General features: G+C 53.6%; 1 protein-coding gene across 5 annotated transcripts in view; it reads left to right on the forward strand.

Moving 5' to 3' along the window:
• The window catches only part of ARHGEF2 (Rho/Rac guanine nucleotide exchange factor 2), a 130337-nt gene that overhangs the window by 79571 nt on the left and 27593 nt on the right, over positions 1-23173 (forward strand). For 4 of the 5 annotated variants that reach the window (XM_073322498.1, XM_073322499.1, XM_073322502.1 and 1 more), the window contains one exon: positions 10229-10379. In XM_073322498.1, the coding sequence (XP_073178599.1) occupies positions 10229-10379 (151 nt within the window). Of the gene's footprint in view, positions 1-9679; positions 10130-10228; positions 10380-23173 lie in introns of those variants that run through there. The other variant, XM_073322500.1, reaches the window with a different exon arrangement.

A 23173-nucleotide genomic window follows, 5' to 3' on the forward strand; every position in this document is an offset into this window, starting at 1 on the left:
TTTGTTTCTCCAAGTTGGGCTCTGGGCACTATAATAATCCAGGGATGCTGATCTGTCCAGTTGGGCTTGTCTGCCAGCCAAACCTGCAACTGCTCACCTGCTGCCCCCGAGCGATGATCCTGCCCACGCTCCGCTGCACTTCACCAAGCCAAGTTCAGCACTCGCAACTCTGCTTTCAGCTTGAGGAGAGGGAAACTGAGGCACCACGGGCTGGATTTTTTTCAGACGCGGCTGCTAACGTGGGGTTGGCTGGGTTGCCGGGCACTCACAGCAGCTGGCTTCCAGAGGGGCTGAACACCCATAGCGCCCATCGAGGTCAGAGCTAGGGATAGAAAAGAGGCAGCGAGTGACTTCTGTTCTCAGCGTGGTGGCTCTGTCCTGCCGAGGTGGCTGCTTCTCACTCGAAACGTCTGCCCAGTCCCATGTGTGCCTGGAACGGCCAAGAGGTCACAGCACGGCCTGAGCTATTGTTCAGAGAGACAAATGGCTGCAGAGACTGTCAGTCCTTGTCCTCCCTCTCCACCTCCCTTAGTGTTTGTTCCAGTCCGGAGTTCTTGCCCCTCACCGTTCGGTCTCTGATCTGTACCCGACCCCTGTGCCCACAGCTTTCAGACCCTCAGTGATCTCTGCTCCCTTTGCCTCTTTCATCCAAGGCACTGAGACAGATGAATTAACCATCACAATGCTGGGGTGTGTGTGTGTGTGATTTCCCCCATTGTACAAATGGGTAAACTGAGGCACGGAGGTGAAAGCTTGCACTGGAGGTTTGTGTGGAGTCTTGATCTCTGCTCCCCCCACACCTGTTACAAAATCATACTCTCCTCTCAGAACTGGGGATAGATCCCAGTAGTCCAACTTCCCACAACCCTGTTGTTTTTAAGGTTCGGGGTGAGGGGCAAGCTTTCCGTGCATTTTAGTTAGTGGTAGAGTTGTCAGGCAGTGTTGTCTAGTAGTTGAAGTAGAGCTAGGAAGGGGAGCGAGGTGTAGTGGCTAGAGCAGGAGCCAGGGAGTCAATATCCCTGGGCCATATTCCAAGCTCTCCTGACCTTGTAGACACTTACGCTTGTGAGTCTTGCTACCATGAACAACCCTGTAAAACAGAACCCTGCTTTAACCACCTGACCTCAAACCCGCCAAAGCGCCCCGCTTACAAGTTTCATTACAAACCCAAATGCTCAGGCCGCATGGGCTGAATCATTTCCCTCTTCTGAGGGAGCTGGGTATAAACTTCACGGTGTTAACCCCAAACCAGAGCCAAAAAACCCCCTCTGATTGGGTGAGTGTTTCTTTATTTAGCTGAGTTACGAAGGCTGCGATCAGCTCGGCGCCGGAATTTGGGAGCAGTGAGAAAGTGAGTGGAAAATCTCTGATCACCAGTGCACCGAAGTCTCCAGCCTCGCCTGGCTGGCTCCTTTCCCAGTAGCACGGGCGGAACCCAGAAGCGTGAAATAGCTACAAAGTTCTGCTAGTCGCGGGGAAGAGAGCTGACAGAGAGGGCCCGGCAGCCAGCTGCCTGTGGATTGTATGTGGCAGAGAAGGATCTATCCATCCCAGGGCTGGAGGCTGGCTGCTGGCTTTGATTCCATAGTTGTCTGTCGGTAGCGGTTTAACCGTGCATGCGGGGCCTGGAGGAGAGCACATGGCATGAGGAAGAAGACAGTTTCGGAGGGTGCGGGGTGGACTAGGTCCTGTTGCTTTCTCCCCCAGCCCTCTTAAGAGCAGCAGGGGTGAGGGAAGGATCGCTGAGGAGGGGGATTCGAATGAGCAGCTTTGGGGCATGGAGCCAGGTGTCCAGCCCCTCCTGGCAAACCTGGCCAGGGGTTCGGCTTTGCACCCATTTGGCTCTGCATAACCTGATCTTCTCCCCGCTTGGAGGAAGAAGTGTCTAGCTGAAGCCTGGGAGTCAGGATGCCTGCGGTGCTCCAGATGTAAGCAAGGGGCCTCCCCCGCCTCTGACTCTGCTTTCCTGTCTGTAAAACAGAGATGCCGCTGGACTCGCGGGGGGAGTTGGTCTCGCAGGGTGAGCTGTTTGGAGCAAGGACTATCCTCTTGATATGTCATGCTGAGGCTCCCAACGTGGCAGTTCCTACTGTAATATAAATGTTTAAAATCCCTCAAGAGGAGTAAAATCTTTATTATTTGCCTTTTAGGGATTTCACCCACTCCTGGTGCTTATTCCTCCTTTCATGTTATAGCCACCCCCACTTTGCCATGCTGATGTTGCAGCCAGCCTGTGCCATCACGAGGTGGGAATAAGCAGCCTTCTGGACTGATAGACGAACTGTCTCCATTGCTGCAGTGCAGCTGCTTCTGGGGAAGAGCAGAGCGGCGATTAAAATCCATACAGCAATGCTCTACAGGGAGTGCTCTAACTGCTGCTGAAATACAATCCCTTCTGGGGTGGAACGGGGCAGCTGCTTAACCCCTGCACAGCAACCTAAGCAGAAGCGAAGAATTGCCCACATAACCCTGTTCTGGGGGGACCCTGAATGACTGCTTACGGTCAGACCCTTGAAGTTTGTGTCTCAAGTAAGTCTTGAGGAGGCAATGTGGCCTGGTGGATGGAACACAGGACAGGGACTCGGAAGATCAGGGTTCTGTTCTCTGCCCTGCCACTAACCTGCTGGGTGAACTTGGGCAAGTCACTTTCCCACTCTGTGCCTCAGTTTCCCCCTCTGTAAAATGGTGATAATGACACTGACCTCCTTTGTAGATGTGCTGAGGAGACGTCTACGAGCGAGGGATTATTATTCTAGAGAACTGGGTCTCTCTCACATAAGCAAGAGGAGGATCCTGTTTTTTCTGTCTGGAACAAAAACCACTGGCTGCTGGGAAGGTGCTGCAGGCCTCTTACTCACTGCTAAGCGGTGACTGTACATTCCGGGTGACTGGAGCATGGAGAACTGATTCTGCGATCAGACTCCGTGAGGGGGCTTGGTCCGAGCTGATTGTTACTGTTGGTTCAATGATAGATGCTTCCGAAACTGGCTGAGACCTTGCAAACTCGTTCCCGCTGAGCAGCCAAAGGGGTTCTATCCCTGGCACTCAGAGGAGAGAGTGAGGATATTCCACAAAAATACTTTTTGTAGGGAAAAGATTCCCCCCTCCCCCCCCATACAACTGGTTTTTGATTTTTAAATTAAACTTTGTGTGGCGGGGGGGAAGGACCACATTTTAATAATAAAAGGAACCTTCCCTCACCTTTTTCCAGTTTAAAAAAAAAGCGTGTCTTAAATCTCTTTCTCCTCCCCTGTCACCCCTCCCCCCCAAATGTCAAAGAAATTGATGTTTTTGTGGAACATTGAGATAGTCTTCCATGCCCTGTTTTGTTTAAATTCTTTTTCAATGGGAAAAAAAGGGGAAACCCTGCTGGTTTGGACCAGCTCTAAATCCCTTTTTTTTTTTTTTGGTGAACCAAGATAACAACTTTGGTTAGGGGCCTGATTTTTGGGGTGGGGGGGGTTGTTTGTTTACCATCCCTACTGGGGATGCCGGTATAAAGGTGCCATAAACTTGTGCAGGCCAGTCCCTCATCTGGATTTGTACGGGCAACCCCATCTCTTAATCTGAAGTATTGACGGGTCCCATCACCACTGTATCGGGCACCGCACAATCTTTAATGTGTTGTATCCTCCTCACACACACCTGTAATGTAGGGAAGTGTTGTTAGCATCTGCCAGATGGGTCAATATCGTCTGCCTCATCTCCCAGGTAGATGCATTGGTGTTTGTGAAGTGCTTTGAGATCCTTTGACGGAAGGGGCTAGAGAACTTCAGAACAAGATAACGTCCCCCGGCATGCCCTGCGGCTGAGGATTTCTGGGGCTACTGCAGAGATTGTTGTTTTCCAAGGATGGTGTCTTTCAGGGAAGCAGGTTTTTCATCCTTTGAAATCCTGAGAGCTCTGAAGCTGGGCAGAGATTCTGGTCTCTTGCATGCCATGGAATTTCTCTTATCGGTAGCTTTTAATGATGGATCGAGTTTGCCGAGCAAGGCGTGCAAATCTCTGCTTTCCAGATGCGGCGTGGAAGAGTTCGTTTTATGTACGGGGCTCATACCTGGCTTCTCAATATGGATTCCCAGCCCTGTCTCTGCTCCCAAGGGTGAGGGTTGCCTTTCTAGTCCTCCTGCCGCCGGGATTTTCCACCAGGGGGAAGGGAGCTGGATTCTGATCTCTGTTACGCCACTGTGAATTTGCGGTAAATCCATTGGGCCTCATTTTCCTGCTGCCCTCTGGCAGCATGAAGGGGCCTTAAATCTGATGGAAACAGCCCCTTGAGAATCCTTCCTGCGCAGCGTAGAGCTGGGGTAAGGACTTTGCCCCGGCAGATGATGGGGGTGTGGCCAGGGTGCGCTGTGCTGTAGGTATTATCTGCTTCCCAGGGTCCATGAGGCACCAGAGCGTAAACTAGGGCAACCCTGGGGTTGCTGTAATTTTATGCTGGGGCAGGGTCCTGCATGACTATGGAATATGTTGTCTTAATGCCCCTGCTGCCCCAGCACAGGAACAGAGTGACCGAGGCCAGCAATCTAGGGGGGGTAACTCCAGATTAGCTGAGCCTGGCTCCGTGAGGATAAATTACCCCCAATTTGTGTCTGGGGGCAGTTTCACTTGTGGGGATGGTAATGCAAGAATTAGAAGCCCTGGCCCCCAAAGTGGGTCCCTTTCCATTTAAGCCCAGCCTGCATGTGTGCGGTGGGGGTCCCTTTAAATAAAAAAAAAAAAAAGAGAAACAACAGTGCCAGGAACAAATAAATCCCAGGACAATGGCTTGATGATGTGCCCAGGGCCCCTGCCACCCGCCCTGTTCCTAGCCTGGCAGCTTCTCCAGCTGGCAGGGAGCCCCTGTTGCCAGTCACCAGGGGAGGATGCTTTGTGGTTCGGGGCTCTCTGGACCAGGCCTCTGCTGTTTCTGCTCCCCTGTTTCGGGGCTCTGCTGTTTCTGCTCCCCGTTCAGTGATGGCTGCGGGGCAGAGAGGCTGCTCTGCGGAGAGTGGGTGAGTTCCTTTCTGCCTGGGCCGTGCCTCCCTAGCCTATGGGCCTCTGGTGCAAAGTAGGCTGTTGATTTACAGGCTGGGTGTGCAGCTTCTTTCTGGTGGGCGCTTGCTCCTGTCCTGTCCCCTGGGGGATCTCTCCAGCTGGACGCCCCCGGCTGCGTGAGGATGACGTGCCTGCCTGGGGGAGGCTGTGGGGTAGAGCGGGCAACAGCCTGGCACCCAATCAGCTGCTGTATGGGCGTGCCCGGGAGGAAGAGAAAAGGGCTCTGAATCCTATTAGAGTCAGAAGGGACCAGATCCTCTACTCTGACCTCCTGTATCTCGCAGGCCACCGCCCGCACACCAAGCCCGACCTATTGGCTTAGCTCTGCAGCGCTGATCTCTTGGCGCAGCGTGGGGTGACTCGTGGTGGATGTCCGGCCCTGTGGCGCCCAGCAGCGATGCCCCACTTGGCCATTGCTGCTTTGTGCTTGGAGCCGAGGAATCGTACAAAGCAAACAGCAGGGGGGTTCACCCAGCACCCCGTTGTCCTCCCATTGCCCCCCTCGGACCAAGGCTGGGAGTGCTGCGTGAAAACGGGCAACTCTCCCCTTAAAGCGCTCTCCCGTGTAGAGCCAGCCAAGCGATCCCTGCCTGGTACCGTCCCCCACTCTAAGAACTGTCTCCACGGCCCCTTCCCCCACCTCTCGGCTAAATCCCCTGCGGTGTTCTCTCCCCCCCCCCTTCCTGATGCATCTTGGGGGTGTATGACTTTAACCAGATGTTGCATTGCTATGCAGGACCGCATGCCCTGCGTGTGGAGGGGGAGATCTTCCTCCTCCCTGCAGAGCTGTTTTAACCTTCCACCCAGCCCAGTCACATTCCTGTCCTCTTAGCATAGCTGTCTGCCTTGGCCCCGGTGTTTGTATCCAATGGGAATCTCTGAAGGGGGCACAGTGCGTGTTGGGGGGTGTATATGCAAGAGACAGGAGTTGAATATGGATGGTTGGTGGATGGGGAACCAAGTGGATTGAGTCAGCCCTGCTGCAGGGACAAGATCTAGTCCATTTTCCTCTCTTCACCCCAGCCAAAAACTCGTGCTGGGTTACCTGCCACTTCTCTTCTCCCGGCACCCAGGTTGTCAGCTCTGTTGGACCAAAGCAAGGTCAGGTAAATAGGTGTGATTCCTCTGTGTCATCTCAGCTGCTCTTTGCACCATCGGTGAGTCTGGTAGTCAGTCAGTCGCTGTGTCTGAATGGTGGTTGGAAGGCAGGAGAAGTACAGGGTTTATGACCCCCATTCTGTCTGATAATCTAAGCTGTGCTCTTCATTTCCCACCCCCCCCCCCCCCAGGGACTAACCTGGCTAGGAGAAGGAAACACCATCTGTTTATCGGAGGAGAGCTGTCAGGAAAATGCCTACTTTCCAGCAACCGTGACCCCTCCGTTGCTGGGCTTATCAAATCAGTGTCTTGGGGAACACAAAGCAGAACTGAATCCAGCAACAGGGGAGGGGACCGAGTGGCTCTATCTGTGGCTTGTATTACAGAAGAGCAGCTGTATACACATTTCTGTGTTTGTGTGTGTGTGCGGGAGGGGGAGGGTGTTTCTGTATACAGTGAAAACAGCGCTCGTGGGCTCCCAGGGTTGGATGCCTCTTCTTCCTCTCCACCCCCACTTCTGGCTTTATAATCTCCTTTAAATGGGGAAGACTTTTAACGATTAAATCCTGTGGGTCAGACTTCACCACTCTGCATACCCCTGCATACACTCTTCCTTTGCTCTAGGATGTTGGGTATCCAGTGAGCCCACTGGTCTGTCTTACTCCAGTACCCGATGTCTTGGAGGAAGGCAGCACATCCTTACCGTGATCTTAATTTTGCATGGGAGTTGGGTCAGGAATTCCTTCCTGACCCCTGCAGGAGAAGGCCCGTGCCCTGGAGGGTGAGAGCTTGATGCCCCATATTGTCAGCGGCGGAAATGAGTAGAAAATTCATCTGCTGACTCCTTTGGGGCACCTCCCCTCCCGGATTCTCGGGAAGCCTGAGCAACAGAGGGGGTGAGATTTTGAATGGTTAGAGCCAAGTCACCCACCAACCTTCTGTTCCTGCCTGTGGGATTGAAAGCAACAAGGCTCCTGCTCTCTGATCTTGCCAATTTCCCTCCGAAATTGTCAATTTTAAGCTCTTCTCTCTGCCGATTTGCTATCTTGCCAGATCAGAGGGTGCTAAGAGACGGTGCAGCTTGCATTAACCCGCTGGCCAAGCTGGTTGAGTTGGCTGCCTATTTGCCGAGGGGGGTGAGCCACATCCTTAGCTGGTGTAAATCAGTGTAGCTCCAGTTTACGCCAGTGGAGGATCCGGCCTGCTATTTTTAAGACTCTTGCATTTCTGCACCATGGTGGATTTGATAGAGGTTTAGAGACAGGATGCGGGGCTGCAGGGAATTATTAGGGGATGGAAACCCTTTCCAAACAATGATCCTACTGGAAGTTTAGAATTGTGGTGGGCTGGTCCCCACTTTGAAGCTATTCTGGCTCTGTATTTGGGCTCTGCTGGGTGAGGTCTGTTTGGTGCAAAATATCCTTTGCTGAGCCCTGTTACTTTGGACAACCCCATCGCTTGGATCAGAGGTGAATGCTGATGCTTGAAGAGTTTAGGAAAAGGAGAGGTCAGTGATTGCTTGGGATTCTGTCCTCCTGCAGGTTCTGCTCAGAGTCTGCTCTGTCGCCCAGCTTGCTGATAAGTGTCTCTTCCAGTGCTTTGAGATCCTTGAGTGAAAGGTGCTCTGTAAAGGCAAAATCTCGCTCCTCTTCTACAGAGAGCTGCTGGTGTGTGGGGCATGTTATGGACACACAAGAGCAGTTCCCTGCTTATTTGGGAATCTAAATTAGACCGGCATTAGTGACAAAACACCAGCATTATAGTAGGCAGCATAGTTTAGAGATTAGGGCCCTGGGTTCGGAGTTAGGAGACCAGGGTTCTATTCTCCGCTCTGCCACTGACCTGATGGGCAGCCCTGGACAAGTCACTTCCCCTTTCTGTGCCTCAGTTTCCCCTCCTGCCCTTTCTGTCCTGTCTCTTTAAACTCTCAACCCTTTGGATTGTCGCTTGCCGTGAATCTGTACAGCACCTAGCACCATGGGTCCCGGCTCTCACTGGAGGCTCTAGGTGCTTCTGTAATATAAATAATTTGCAGCTTTGGAGGTGGGGGGACGACAGTCTGTTTTCTCTCACCAAGACACGTGATGCGAAGCTAACTCAAAGTCAGAAATAGCCAGGATTAGGATTACTCAGAACTTTGTAACAGGAAGTGACCAGCTGACTTCCTCTTTCTGAAAGGAGGGTGCCATGACAACCTGCTGCCTGTTGCCAGTCCAGCGGTGGGGGCTAGATCCTTACCCCATGGCAGCTTCTAATCTTTGTAGGGTTTGTCTTCTTCAAACCTCCAGGCCACACACGCGAAGGCCGGGGTGGGTGTTGCGGCAAGGGTGGAGATGCCTGGTTCAGTTCAAATAAAATGGCACCCGGATTCGGGAAAAATCACTAAATTCATCGCCTGTATCGAAACTGAACTCCGGGGAGTAGGAGTGAAAACTTTAAACCAGTGCTTGAATGCGCAGCAGCAGCAGCGGACCTGGGAGTCAGGACTCCTGGGTTCTGTTCCTAGCTCTGGGGAGGGACTGTGGTCTAGTGGCTAGAGCAGGGGGCTGGGAGTCAGGACTCCTGGATTCTATGCCCAGCTTGGCCACTGGCCATCTCAGGGGCCGTGAGTCGTTTTGCCTGCAGGCTGTAGCGTCCCGTGCGTGGTAGAGAAGGCCCAGGTCTCTGGTATAATTAGTACAGGCGAGTCTCCTCTTACGCTGGGGTGACGTTCCGCAGTCAGCGTGTAAAGCGAAAATCGCGTACAGTCAAAATTACATTGAGTGTCATGGCGGGCGGAATCGCCCACACTACAGGTACAGGATTTAAATTGTTTTTCTCTTCTTTTTTTGTTTTTGCTGACCGCACAGAGCTGCATTCGCACATTGTTAAATGCGCGTAAGATGAGACTCGCCTGTGTGAAGGAGGATTGATGATTTTTTTTTTTTTTTTTTTTTTAGTGGGACTGGGGGACGCAGACAGACCCTCTGGCTCTCTCTGGCTCCCCATCTGTGCTGCCCATTGTTGTCACGTGCCGTCTTTGAGAGTCCTGGCCTGAACACTGCAGTAATGGAAGGCTTTGCTGACTAGCTTTGCGGCATAAGTGTCGGGTTTGAAATGCCGCCTGTCTGAATCTCTGTGGGATCAGTTCAGCCCTTGGTTGGGCAGATAAAATGTGACCCATACAACGGACTGTCTGTGGTCTCTTGGCTGAGTCTGAAAGCTCCGGATGCTTTTTCACAGCCCACACTGAGATGTCCATTTATCCCGAGTAATGATTGGCTTCTGTCTTCCACCCCAGAGGTGGCTGCATTTCAGGAGCACCCTGCCTGGGGACCCTGTGGGATATGAAAGGCACCAGATAAATCTTTAAAGCATCACTAGGAGACTCACTGCACAGTGTTTGGTTGTTTTTGTGTGGGGGGGGTCCTTTCTTTGTTGAGCATCCAAATCCAATTCCTCCTGCCCCATTTTACACAGGGTAACTCGGCCCCTCCATTCTACAGGAATAACGGGTGTATATCTTCCCTTGGGCTGTCCCATCACACCCGGTTCTGTGCTGCTCTATGGCGTGAGGCATCCACGGCGGGGTGGGGGTGGGGGTGTATTTCTTAAGCAGACACATGGTTGTCATGGTTATCGGAAACAGGGAAGTACAGGGGATTTGAAATAACTGGGTGTCTTCTCCCATTCTACTCCATGCACTTTCTCCCTCCTAAGATCGCCGTGCCGTGGAGTCACGTGGATCTGGCTGGCTTTTCTAGCCCCACCCCTCACCCCCCTTTCACCCCATCCTGGTGTGACTATCCTGCTGGATGTGACATCAGCTGGGGTCTGGTGACCCAATAAAACCCCTTCCCTGCATCTGTTCGCAGCATCGGCCGATCTTCCTGGAGCACGGGCCGGGTTTAATACCTGGATCCCCTCGGTTGGCACCATGAGCTGGAACACAAAGCGACTGGCTGAGGGAGGGACTGTCGGGAAGGCACACGCTGTAGGGAGGGCCTCCCGGGTGAGAGGCTTCTCGGGTGGTCGTCCCGTTCTCGGGCGGGCGGGGGTCCCCCTCTGTGGAGCTGAGGCTTTAACTCTCTCTCTCTCTGTCGGCCAACAGAACAAAGAGAAAGAGAAGATGAAAGAGGGCAAGGAGAAGGACGCCCGCTACACCAATGGGCACCTCTTCACCACCATCAACGTCTCGGGCATGACCATGTGCTTCGCCTGCAACAAGAGCATCACGGCCAAGGAGGCGCTCATCTGCCCCAGTGAGTAGCCGCGCGTTGGCGAGCGACTTGTTCTCCAGCCCTGACCCCCCCTGCTCCCCCCTTACCCATCTGCACCTGCCACTCGTGTGCGCCTCCTCATTGACCCACCAGCTCCTCTCACCTACCCATGTTCCCATCCACGTCTTCCAGGTGCTGCTCTGTCTCTGCCCCCTGTCACCCCAAGTCTCTGCTTCATTCATCCCCGTCTCCTTCCTACCTCCAGCTCCCCAGGCCTCTCCTGCCTCCCCATATCAAGCCTCATGATCTCCTCTATCTCCGCTGTCTGCCCCCATCACCCTCCCGTCCAGCTTCTCTATCTCAGCCCCCACAACTCGATTGCAACCTCCTGCCCATCTCACTGCATCACGAGCTGCCCCGGAGCAGGGAAAACACGATCCACTCCTGAGGGAGAGTAAAACCCTCCTTCCCGCAGCAGGAGGTGGCTGGCTTGACACGCCCCTGGCTACTACCCATGAAAGGCCATAACTGGGTTGATGGAGAGCAAGAGAATCGGTGTTAGAATGAGAGAGGGCATTTCTGTGTGTGCACACCTATATCTGGATGCAGGAGTGTGCTGTCCATGGGGGGGCCGTAAAGTCCCACATAGCCTGTAGACAAGTGTGCAGCTGGCACAAGAGATCAGTGGTGGTCAGTGGGATTCACGGTGCAGGACGGGAGAGAGATTTTAGGGCACCGAGGAGACAAACTGTGATGGATACTGCTCGGTTGAACTGCATTACCTTCTTATATGCACCTTAGTTGTACACATGGTCCTGATCTAGCTCTAGGAGGGTTTGGTGCGTTAACTACTCCAGTTCATTGCATTGCCTCATCAATTGAGTATGTCCTGTGCTCTCTGTGTTATGGGGACCTAGCGCAGTTCTTTACGCCAGAATCGCTCCTGATACGTGAATAGCTGGGGGAAGCTCCCCGGTTCTGCTCTGTTAGTCGATTTTTATCGGCCGCGCGGGGGAGGTGCGAGACGCAGCATGTGAAAATCTTTGCTCTAGGGTGAGATTTTCTCCAGGAGAAAGCCTGGGCGACGTCAGTTATGTCTACACAACAGCTGTCGCCGGCCCAGCTGTGTCTGTCAGGGCGGGTGAGGAGGTGATGCCCGATGGAGAGAGCTGTGCCGGCATAAGCACCCCATGTAGACGCAGTGATCCTGGCTGTGCTTTTACCAGTATAACTGTTCGCTCACGGGAGGTGGTTTCACTAGACCTCCTACAAAGCTAAAGGTGTCGTACGGTTGCGTCCACCCGAAGACTACGTTGCCAGTAGAGTACTCCAGGACAGCTGCACCAGTAACGAGCTGCTAGTGTAGACATGGCTTAGTGGAGTCACTGGCATGAAACTGATACGCACCGTGGGGGGGTCTGGCCCATTGACTCCAGTGGATCTGCTTTGACAGACACCAGCTGGGGACTTGACTCTAAGTTCAGTCGAAGGATCGTGCAACTGCTTGTTCTCCAAATCCTCAAGGACAGCCTAGTGTCTGTGTGTGTGGTCGGGCCAGAGGGCCGTGGATGAGCGGGGAGTCCTATGGCTGGGGGTGGGTTTTGCCTGCACTGGATTCCGGCTGGGTTTCGCTGCTTTTCAAAGGATCAGTCCCTGAGCTAAATTCGTGTATGGGATGGCTTATAAATAAAGCTTGTGGCTCTGTGCGTACAGGCCCTGCCCGGACTCCAGCCAACAGGCAAATCCCAGCTGTGGCCGGGAGTGAGAATGAAATTCTATCTCCTCGCTGTGTCTTGTTAACACGATGCCTTTCGATATCAGTGGGCGGGATGCTCGTGGCGTATGGCGAGGGGGAGCAGAGATTTCATTCAGAAGCTGAAGTTTCTTCCTCATTGAGTTTAAAAGTGCTTCTTTCTCTCAGGAAAGCAGAATTCCTCAGCACGCCCAATCCAGCTCCAGCCAGGGCAGGATTGTTCCCTACAGCACATGCTCTTTGCCAAGGAAGAGTGGTCCAGTGGTTAGGATACTAGCCTGGGACTTGGGAGACCTGCATGCAATTCCCTGCTCTGCCACAGACTCTCTGTGCGACATTGGGCAAGTCATTTAGCTGCTCTGTGCCTCAGTTTTGCCATCTGTACAATGGGGATAATAGCTCTGCCTTGCCCCATAAGGAGAGGATAAATACATTAAAGATGGGGAGATGCTCGGATACTCTGGTGGTGGGAGCCAGATAAATATGTGTTTGGCCAGGCTAGTTGTAAAGACCCTGAGCGATGGAACTATCATGCCCCCCTTGGGGGAACTTTCCACAGCCGGGTGATCTCCCTGTTAGGCTGATTATCAGGAAACCTGCCCGCGTTCTTCCTTTAACTTCACCTCTCACGCCTAGTTCCTACCTAGGAATGCGTCCTCGGTGTTTCCACCATCCAGATCTCTGTAGCCGCTGGGTACAATTTTCAAAAGCAACGACATGACTTCAAAGCCAAAGTCCCATTTTCGAAAGCGGCTCAGGGATTGCCTGTATGGGGGGTGGGGCGCGTTATTTCAGCCTGGGGTCCCGTTGCCAATACCTGCATCAGAGGACACTGCAATGCATGGTGGGAAATCCCCACCTGCTGCCTGGCTGATGTTGTGAAATGGGGGTGATTGCCCACTAAGGTTGCTGCAGGTGTTCTTGAAGGATTTAGGTGAATGAGAAAAAAGAGAGGCATAGTTCACTGGAGATGCAGGGTTGTTCCCAGTGGTGCTGTCTCCCATTGACTCACTAATCAGGCTGTTTAAATATCAAATGCTCTCTTTTTCAGTCTCTGGGCTTGGTGGCTAGACTCTGCTTTCCCCTTTTCCCTGCTCTCCAGCCCTTTGAACAGAGATGCTAAACCCTAGACGGCTGGGGGGTGCCTTTCTTTGGGTGGGGAAGTTGGTCAGGAGCGTCCCATCCCTCGTGTGCAGCCTGGGAGAACCGGGTTTGGCACGGTGGATGTGCTCGTGACTTGGAGTCCTGCTGCCGACCCTATGGTCTGATCTGCTCCGTTCAGGGCGTGGGGCTACACCCAGGCAGGTCTGAGGGCAGGGTTCTGCCCTTGCGTTGATTTTTGCGGTATAGGGTACAGGCTAATGTGTCTGCAGGAGTTCAGATCTTGTGTGCGCGCATCTTGGCTATAGAGTAAGAGGGTGCGCTCTGTATGCAGTTGGGTTGTCCAAGGGTTTTGTGGTTTGGCTCTCTGCTGTCTCTTTCTGATGGGAGGCTCGTGGCATGCCACGGGGGCAACTAGCTATTGCATCAGCCCTGCGTGTTTCCTTCCTGCTGCTGCAGGATCGAAGCTGAGCAAGTTTGAGGTTAGGGCTTGCTCGGCCTGCTTGGTAAGAAAAGCGGATTACCATGGTCCAGGGAAACCCATATGTGACACACCCGGGATGTCTTTGCAGCCTGCTGGGATCCCATGGGCCATCCTATATAAGTTAACCTATTTTAGAGTTTAATACTGCTGCCCATCACTGTGGTATATGGGCAGCTGTTGCATGCAGACCTACTGCTTGCTTGTGTTTGGATCTTGCTCCTTTTTTTTTTTTTAAGGAGATGTTAAAACTTAGGCTGATAATTAAAGGTTCCTCTACGCAAGAGAAGAGATGCTAGCCCCAGATTCTAGCTCGGCTCATTCCGTTCATCTGACTCCAGCGTTCCCTCCTCTGCCCTGCAGTTTCAATCGGAGGCTTTCTTCCTGTCCGAACGCACCCCAAGATGTTGCTGTGTGGCTGCTAAACCGCTACCGCATTGCGCCCCAGAGGTGGACGCACTTCGGTGGTGAGCCATGCCGTCACTGTGGTGCGTTGGGATGGCAGATGGCGAAGGGGCGTAAATACAGGCTCCGGATCATTATTGTAGGTGTGCCTGGAAAGAGGTCTGTTCGTGGTTCAGAACCCCTTTGTGGCAGGGACTGTCTCTTCGTTCTGTTTGTACAGCACCAAGCGCCGTGGGGGTCCTGGTCCATGACTGACACTACCGCAATACAGAGAGCGGGCTACCAGGTGCTCTGGAAGAGGAAGCCGTTGGCGACCTGGGCTTGTCTCTGACAATCTGGTATATAAGGAGATCCCATGCCCAGCCCCCAGCGCTGTCTGTCCCTATAACCTGCCGCCCCCAGGTGCTGCTGTCTCGAGAGTTACCTGGCTTTGCACAGGGTACCTGAGGCTCACCGGCCCTGCAGTCTCACGGGGCTTAGTGCGGAGGAGGCGAGAGCGCTGCCGGTATTCCCTCCTGGCTGCCAGCTGAACGGTACAGATGTACAGAAAGTTGTTCATTTCCTGTCTGGTTCTCCGGCATGCGGGCGGGGGAGGAGATGGAACGGCTTCCCTGGGGATAACGCGCTGAGTCACCCGGTGGGAGGAATCCCTCCCCGCTCTGCTTTCAGGTGTGACTCCCACTCGGCTTCTCTTCCCCCCCCCCCCCCCCCCCCAGCCCCGAAGCAAAATCAGGGCTGGCCACAGATTGACGCCCTCTGTCTGGCTGTCCCCCCCCCCCAAGAGCAGTGGCAAAGTGAGCTTCCCCATCGCTGTCCTGCTGATGCAGATTAGCCCTGACCCGAAAGGGTTAAAGGGGGCTGTGTGGGGCATTGGCGCTTTCTGCTGCCCAGGGAGCCGGTTACCGCATGTGCTTGCCTTGCCCTACGGGAAACGAGCTTGCTGGGTCTGAGCCGAGGGTTTGCATTTCAGGGGGAGCTGGGTGCCGAGAGCCCCGAGGTTCCTTTGGAAAATCCTATCCCTTTATGGCCATGATAGTGCCTAGAGGACCCAGCCGAGATCAAGCCCTTGCTCTGCTAGGCGCTGAGAGACCCGTCCCCCTGCCCCGAAGCGGAAGGTGTAAATAGATGAGGCAGGCAAAGAGGGAAAAGTGACTCTCCCAAGGTCCCGGAGCAGGTCAGCAGCAGAGCTGAGAACCCCGACTCCCAACCCAGCACCTTCCCCACTAGCCCGCGCTGCCGTTACCACCATGGGCCGGATTCCGGGTCTTGTTTTAAATCCTCACCCGCACCAGGTTAATTTACAACCGGCCCAGTACAGATCCAGCTCCTCTGTGCCAAGAAAGAGCAGACAGGCTGCAGCCATGTGGCTGGGCAGGAATGTTGGCAGATACCGGCTCCCCCTCCTCCGGGTTGGTCAGAGACCTTGTGGCGGTTAATAAACAAACTTTCTCTCTCGTTCCCATCCATTGCTGGAGTCCATCCAACGTCCGGTCATTGGGCATCTTGTATGTTATGTGTCTGTACCTCCGCCAGTCTAGTCTGCCCCGGCCGTGACGGGTGGAGCCGGGACCGCCTGTCTGCTCCCCCCATCCCCAAGGCTGCAGTGAGGGGTACAGACAAAGAGCGAGAGGGCTGTACGGCCAGGTGGCAGCCATCCCAATGCAGGCTGCTGTCTGCAGCAGCTTCTAGCAGCAAGTTCCCTGGTGCCTGGGTTTAAATTCACGCTGGGGTTTAAACTGGTGCAGCTCTCTCCTGGACACCAGGCCTAATGGGAGCAACACCCAACCGGGCCAGGTGGGAAGGGAAGAGGCGACTTGGGAGCTGAATCTAGACTGGGATTGGCCACGGGGCTGAGGTCTGATTGGCTCTGCGCCGAGATCCTACGGCACGGCACGGTCTGTATGCACCGCCAATGCCCTGAGATGGCAGCCTTGTTATAAAATAGGAGCTGAACTAGCCCCCTGGGAGAAGGGCTGGTGACTTCAGTTTTGGCCTGGTGGGGGCCGCTCCCCGAATCCCCTCCAGAGTCCCACGGTCGCAGCTGTTCCCACCCTAGATGGCATGCTGGTTCTCAACAGCTGCCGTGGCCGCGGGCTCAATCGGGGCCTTGTGTCTGCAACATCTGTCTGCAAAGCAGCTGCCAGCTCTGGGGTAAACAGCTTTTGTCGCCCTTCAGAGAGGATCTCACCCGTGGGAAGAGAAACAGATTTCTCGTTCCCCACACTGCCCCAGGATCCTGGCCCCATGGCACGGGGAGGGGAAGGTCTGCTCTCTGTCAACCCCTTAGCACCTGCCTGCGTCCATCGCATTGCAAATCACAAAACAATCAGAAAATCAGAAAAGCGGCTTGGCTGGAAACACGATCGTGGAGCGGCCTGTGTTTACAAGAGTCACAGGTCGCGTGACGAGCCACCGGCTCTGCCAAACTGGCTGGGTGTCCCAGCACAGCAATAGAAGTGTGCTTGGCATTCCCTTGATTCTGCTACTGCTGGTAGGAGAGACTGCAACTTGCTCTCCCCTAGCTGGGTCGGCCCGTGTATATGGACCGGGAAAAGACAGCTGTGGATGCTACGGACACCTGGCTATAAGCAAGCAGGGCTATAAACCCTCATGCTTCAGGGCACAGAGCAACCTCTGATAGGATCAGGAAGAAATGTTCCCCAGGGGCAGGTTATCGCAGAGGATCAGGATTCTTGCCTCTTCCTCCGAAGTGGCAGGCTGGTCACTGTTGGGCCCAGGAGACTGGGCTGCGTGGCCCCCGAGTCTGATGACGATTGTTTGTATTTCGAGTAGAGCTTAGAGGCCCCAACTGAGAGCAGGGCCTCCTGGTGCTAGGTGCTGTAAGTGCACGGTGAGCGACAGACCCTACCCCAAAGAGCTGAGAGTCGAAATAGCAAGACAGACCGAGGATTCTTCTTCCCGTTTCACAGATGGGAGAACTGAGGCCCAGAGATCTCCTGAGTCCCAACCCACCGTCTTAACCAATAGCCCACCCTTCCTCTTACTGAGCTGCTGTGTGGTTCCCATGGAAGACGGTGGCATTTCATTGGGGGCGGTTCAATGGGCAGATCCTGCCAGCCTGGCTTGTGCATTTCTAGGCACTGAGAGAGGAGACTGTCCCCCGCGTAGGCAGCGAAACCCGCGTCACCGCTCAAGGCTGTTCCCGATCAATATTGCCTGTTCCACGTGGGCTGAAGTGCTGGCAGCAGCTCCGGCTACAGCAGATGGGATGAGAAGGGCTGGCGTGTGGTGTTTTCTGCCATCCTTCCTCCTCTCCTGGTGCGTGATGAGGGACTGTCTTTGCATTTTATTTTATGGCTTTTGGGTGCCTGGATTGGGGTGGTGTCCACAGGCCCATTCTGCTTGGAGCTGAAAGCACATCACAGCCCCTACCTTCTCTTTGATGCTTTTCATCAGTAGATCTCAATGCATTTTAGGATCGTGATCCCCATCTTACAGTTGGGGAAACTGAGGCACAGGGAAGGGAAGTGACTTTCCCAAGGAAGTGCTGGGCACCAGTTCTCCGAAAATCTAGCCAATTCGGAACATCTCAAGGTGGGCACCCAAAATCTCAAACCCCCTTTGACAGGTTTCAGAGTAGCAGCCGTGTTAGTCTGTATTCGCAAAAAGAAAAGGAGTACTTGTGGCACCTTAGAGACTAACAAATTTATCTGAGCATAAGCTTTCGTCATCCGATGAAGTGAGCTGTAGCTCACGAAAGCTTATGCTGAAGTAAATTTGTTAGTCTCTAAGGTGCCACAAGTCCTCCTTTTCTTTTTGCGAAACCCCCTTTGGAAAATCTGGGATGCAGGTTTCCTCCCCCTTATCACTGGTCAGACTCCCTCTCCCAGTGGCCGGCTAAATGTTATTTCCTAGCTGGGCTGCAGTCGGGTCAGTTTTAGACCGTTTCCCCTGCTTTGATCTCATTGTATTTATGGAAGTGAACAGCCCCGGGGGGCCAGCCTGGGCATTGTCTAGCCAAACTGCTTGATTGTGTTCTCCAGACTCTGCCTTTTCCCGCATACGCAGAAAATTCCTGATTCCGTAATTGGGCTTCAGATCCTCAGCTGGTGTGAAGCCATGATAAGTCCCTCGACTTCTTTCGTGTAGCTATGCCAGCGTAGCATCTGGCCCACGAAATCTATGGTAACATTCCTATCCCTGACCTCCAGGCTGCTGGTGGTTCATCTACTCCCCCAGTTGTGGTTTCATTAGATCTTGCTACATAGGATCAGGCTTGGCTGATACTGGGACAGGAGACCTGTGTCGAGTGAGCAATGCTGCAGGAAATGATGCCCACGTATCAGGTCGTGGTGCCATCCATGCCCAGCTGTGTGGAAGAGAAGTGTCAACCTCTGGGATGAGATGTAGCTTCATAGATTCCAAGGCCAGAAGGTCCATTGTGATCATCTAGGCCAGGGGTTCTTCAGCCCCAGGCAGGGGGCCTGTAATCGTAACCCTGCCACTCAGGACTGAAGCCCTCAGGCTTCAGCTTCATCCCCGGGCAGTGGGGCGCAGGCTTCAGCCCAGACCCCAGAAAGTCTAATGCTAGCCCTGGTAACCCAATTAAAATGGGGTCACGACCCACAGTTTGAGAACCGCTGATCTAGTCTGATCTCCTGGATGACACAGGCCAGAGAACTTCCCCAAAACAGAGCAGTTCCTTCAGGAAAACATCCAGTTTTGCTTTAAAAATGGTCCGTGATGGAGAATCCACCAAGACCCTTGGTAAATTTTTCCAGTGTTCAGTTACTCTCCCCTTTTGTAGACTGATCACATCACCCCTTCACCCTCTTTCTTAAGCATAAATAGAGTTTATTGCTGTAAGGCCTGTTTTCTAACCCTTTAATCATTCTTGTGGCTCTCCTCTGAACCTTCTCCAATTTACCACCATCCTCCTTGAAAGGTTGACACCAGCCTGGCCGTCGAAGCACGGTTCTGGGCTGCTCAAAGTGGTTGCGTCTCCGTGCTTTTTGCAACGGAAGGGCTGTCGGATCTAGTGTCCTGGTCAGATTCCAGTTTTAAAATCCCTGCAAGAATGATTCAAGGGGCTGAGGGAGGAAGGCCCCCAGATCTTATGGGAAACCAATGGAAACTGAGCCAATCCCAGTCTCTATACAGCCCACAGGACTCTGCTTCCCATTCTGCACAGCGGTGTGTTTTTCTGCATTTCCTGGTGGGGGTTTGCCTACATGAGACAGTTGCACCAGTTTAACCCGAGATGTGATTTTAAACCAGTGAACAAGTGCAAACCTCTGGGTAGATGCTCTGACGTCCGTTTAAACTGGATTTATTTAAGTCGATCAGGAACTAGTGTAAACTAAATATGTGTCCACACGTCCAATTTGGGTGAAACTGGTATAGATTCCGCCTTCAGCGTTGGCTGCCTGAAGTAACTGTTTGCAAGCGTGTTGCAATAACCCCTAGCTCTTTTCAGCCACAGATCCGAGACTGCTTTACAAAGGGGGTTAGGATCATGGGGAAACTGAGGCACAGAGCAGGTAACTGACTTGCCCACAGTCACTCCCAGGGCCAATGGCAGAATGGGGAACAGAATCTGGGTGTCCCAGTCTAGTGCTCTAACCACTAGACTACTCACATCCGTGTGGGTAACAGCTGTGTGACAGGTTCAACCATGGCTAATATGTGACTCCTCTGATGTTGCTGAAATTGATCCCTTTTTCCCGGGAGGGGGAATGGACATTGGACCATGCCCAGGGTGCTCTAGTCCTTCATACGTTGTGACTGATTATCTGCGGATGTCTCTCCTCACACTCCTGCAGTAAAGCAGTGCTGGGGCAGGGTCCTGCCCAGAAGAGATTGTCCAGAAAGCTGAGAGCTCTGGGCCCTAGGGGGGTAACTAATCCGATGTCCGGGGAGCAGGGCTGACTCTGTGGTATTAGTTCAGGTCTGATTCTGCAGTGTCACGCCCCACCCAGACCCAAATCAGCATCTCGCGAAGGGGTTTCATTTTAGTTTTGCAAATGGTTTCAACATCCTCATTCCTCAGGAAACCACTGAGATCCATTCCTCAGCTCGACGCAGCGAGGAGAGTGCGCCCGCCCACACGTGTGTGAGGGAGAGGGGGGGAGCTGCCTCTGAACACACATTCCTTTTTCACACCACCATTTGGTGGAGGTGTTGGTGAACTAGTTGGATCTCTCTCTGTGTGAGCCGGGGGCAAAGCTCCTTGGAACGTTTGCCCTCCATGAGGGAGGTGGGGAGAGCAAAGAGAAGCGTAGAGAGGGTCGGACTGCGGGAAGCTTCCATTAACTCTCTAACCGTCGTGTTGACGCAGTGACGTCTGCCTGGGTCTGCAGACAGCCTGAAACAGCAGCTCGGAGGGGTGTGAACGGCCCTGTTCATCTTGGTAGCGTATTTGCTCTGCAGCCTAGCAAGGGGGTTCGGTTAGCTCCAGCTGGGACATCAGAGAGGCCCCAACCCTTCTTAGGGGTCAGAGAGAGCTAGGGTCTGGGACAGAAGGGTCCTTCAGGGGAAACCCTAGGAAAGACCAAACGAGGGAGATAGGTGAGGCTGAATTATCATTTAAAAGCCAGACTTGCAGGGGGATGGGGAGAGTCTGGACTTTATCCTGCATCCATTCAGAGCGGGGCAGGAACTCTGCCGGTCTACATGGTGCTGCTCTTGTCAACTACTGTATTTCACTGCTGGGCTGTCACCTCCCTATGGTGTCATGAGTGGGTGGAGCTTAGGTTGTGGGCAGGATTTGTGAGAGTACCATTTCTACTTCCCTTTCTAGGCCAGCTCCCCATGGTGGTGAATACTGGCAGCGCGTCGGCGTTTCAGCTGTGGATCAAGACGCTAGGGTGCTAGGGGCTGTACAGACAGAGAAAAGCTGGTCCTTGTTCACGCCTGGCTTGACTTTCCAGCCCACACGCTGCCCCCACTCCCTCTTCTGTCTGTAGAACACGCGGCTTCCCTTTCTGTAGTAACTGAGGTTTAGATCTGCTGCCTCATCTCTGCAAGTTCCCCTCCGGAACAGCAGTTGTTCCTGGGCTCTGCTTATCATCTTTGCCATATGATGTTTTCCCCAGAGCAGTTGCACCCTGCTGGTAGCTAATTCAGGCTGCTTCACCATTGCTTTTCTCCACGCACCCCTCTGGGTGGCAAGCCCTGTTTGTTCTGGCTTTTTTACAGGGCCGTTCAAGCGCAATTTAATGTTAGAGGTTGGAAAGTGACTTTGCAGGGAAAGGCCATTGCGGGCTCCTGTCTTGTGGATTTCCAGAGCAAAGCAGGTTCCCTGCAGGTGCCATTGTATTAAAACGCTTTGTGCTGGGATATGAAAACCCTGCTAGCTTCCTTCTGCCTCTTGCGTAATCCTTAGTAATAAAGATCCTCCAATAGATTGCACAAACACACACCCCTAATGGGAACTGAGAAATTGTCTTCTGCTCGAGTCTGCAGACCTGACTGTGTTGGAAATGTGGAGTGAGACTAAGCCCTGTTGTTTGTATTACAGTAGCACATGGAGGCCCTAATTAACATCAGGAACCTGTTGCGTTAGGCGCTGCACGTACACTTAGCGAGTCACAGTCGCATCCCTCCACAATTAATCCCTGCTGCCTCTCACAACATAGGGCTCTTAGCCCAGCTTTCCTGTCCTCTAGCCCATTACATTCTTCTTCTCAAATCGTAGGCAGCATTTTTCACTCCCCCATGCTAAACTGCGGCATGTCCACCCTGTGTGCTGTGAAACAGCTGCTGTGCTCCTCCCCAGAGGTGACTGCAGTCATGGGGCGGCGGTGACAGGATGCCCAGGGGCTGCTTAAAGGTGTCGTCTAAGGGCTAGAGATTCTAATGGATGCTGCACTCCCCACAGAGGAATTTTTTGAGCTGCTTGTTGCAACTTCACTGCAAGGCAGAACGATCACTGGGCATGTCTACAGTGCAGCGGAAAACCCGCATCTGGCCCACGCCAGCTGGCTCAGCGAAAGGGCTGTTTAATTGCGGTGTAGACGCTAGGGTTGGAGTTGGGGCTCTAGGATCCTGCGAGGTGAGAGGGTCCCAGACCTTGGGCTGACGTCTTCACTACAGTTAAACAGCCGCTTAACCCGAGCCCAAGTCAGCGAGCATGGGCCAGCCAGGGATGTCTAATTGCAGTGTAGACATGCCCTTTGTTACAGAGGGGCAGCACACCCTGGAGCAGGTCTCCCCCCCGCCCCCCGGCCACGCCCAGACGTCCTTGGTACAGAGCTCTAATTACAGCATTGCAACAGCTGATCTGAGCTCATTTCCTGAAACAGCTGCCAAATCGGTCTAAGAGCAGCTCGGGCTCCTCCAGTCGCTCATTCGCTGAAGTAATGTCTCTCCTAGGCAGCTGCTTCGTCTCCAGCCTTTACCTGCCCTTCTTGGCTACTTTGTACGGGTTTGAGCTAGAATCAAGAGGGCCGGGCAGCGTCAAGTTGTTGCTAAAGCCAGGCTGCAGAAAGGCCACTGACTGGCAAAGCCATGTGCCCGGTCCCACCCCTGTGCCAAAGGGAGTTGACGGAGGTTTTTCTATTGTGCATGCAGCCCTGGGTGGATGGCATGCTGGAAAGTTGGAGCTAGTCGAACTGCCAGGCCTCTACTGCTTCAGATAAGCAGGAGCTCCCTTAACTGGCTGTAGAAGTAGGTCCTTTATCCTCTTTGTGGACCAGCCACCAGGGAGCAACATGAGCGAATGAACTTAGTATGTTGCAGGCGGAGAGAAACGTGGAAAAACTGTTGCCTTATGCACGTGCCTGTCTGGACTGGCTCAGTGTTAAACGGGGGGGTAACTGGTGGAAGGGAAAATTGGCGATGATAAAAGCCTGGGGCTTGATCCTGCGAGGCCCAGACCGCTGAGCCCTTCGGAGGTGGTACCTGTCAACTCGGAAGCTGCAGGCCGGGGAGAGAGGCTGGTCCTGTGGGTTAAAGCACAGGCTCCCCTGGGCAAATCCATTAAACGCTCCAGGCCACAGTTCCTCAGTTCTGCCGGTGCTGCCTTGGCCTATTCCCAACGGTAAACTCTTCAGGGCAGGGATTGTGCGCACAGCAGGGCCCCGAGCCCATCAGCCAGTTAATCACAACAGGGCCGTGGCAGCTTCTCGGCGATAA

Source organism: Lepidochelys kempii, chromosome 24 (genome assembly GCF_965140265.1).
Source record: "Lepidochelys kempii isolate rLepKem1 chromosome 24, rLepKem1.hap2, whole genome shotgun sequence".
Lineage (NCBI taxonomy): Eukaryota > Metazoa > Chordata > Testudines > Cheloniidae > Lepidochelys > Lepidochelys kempii.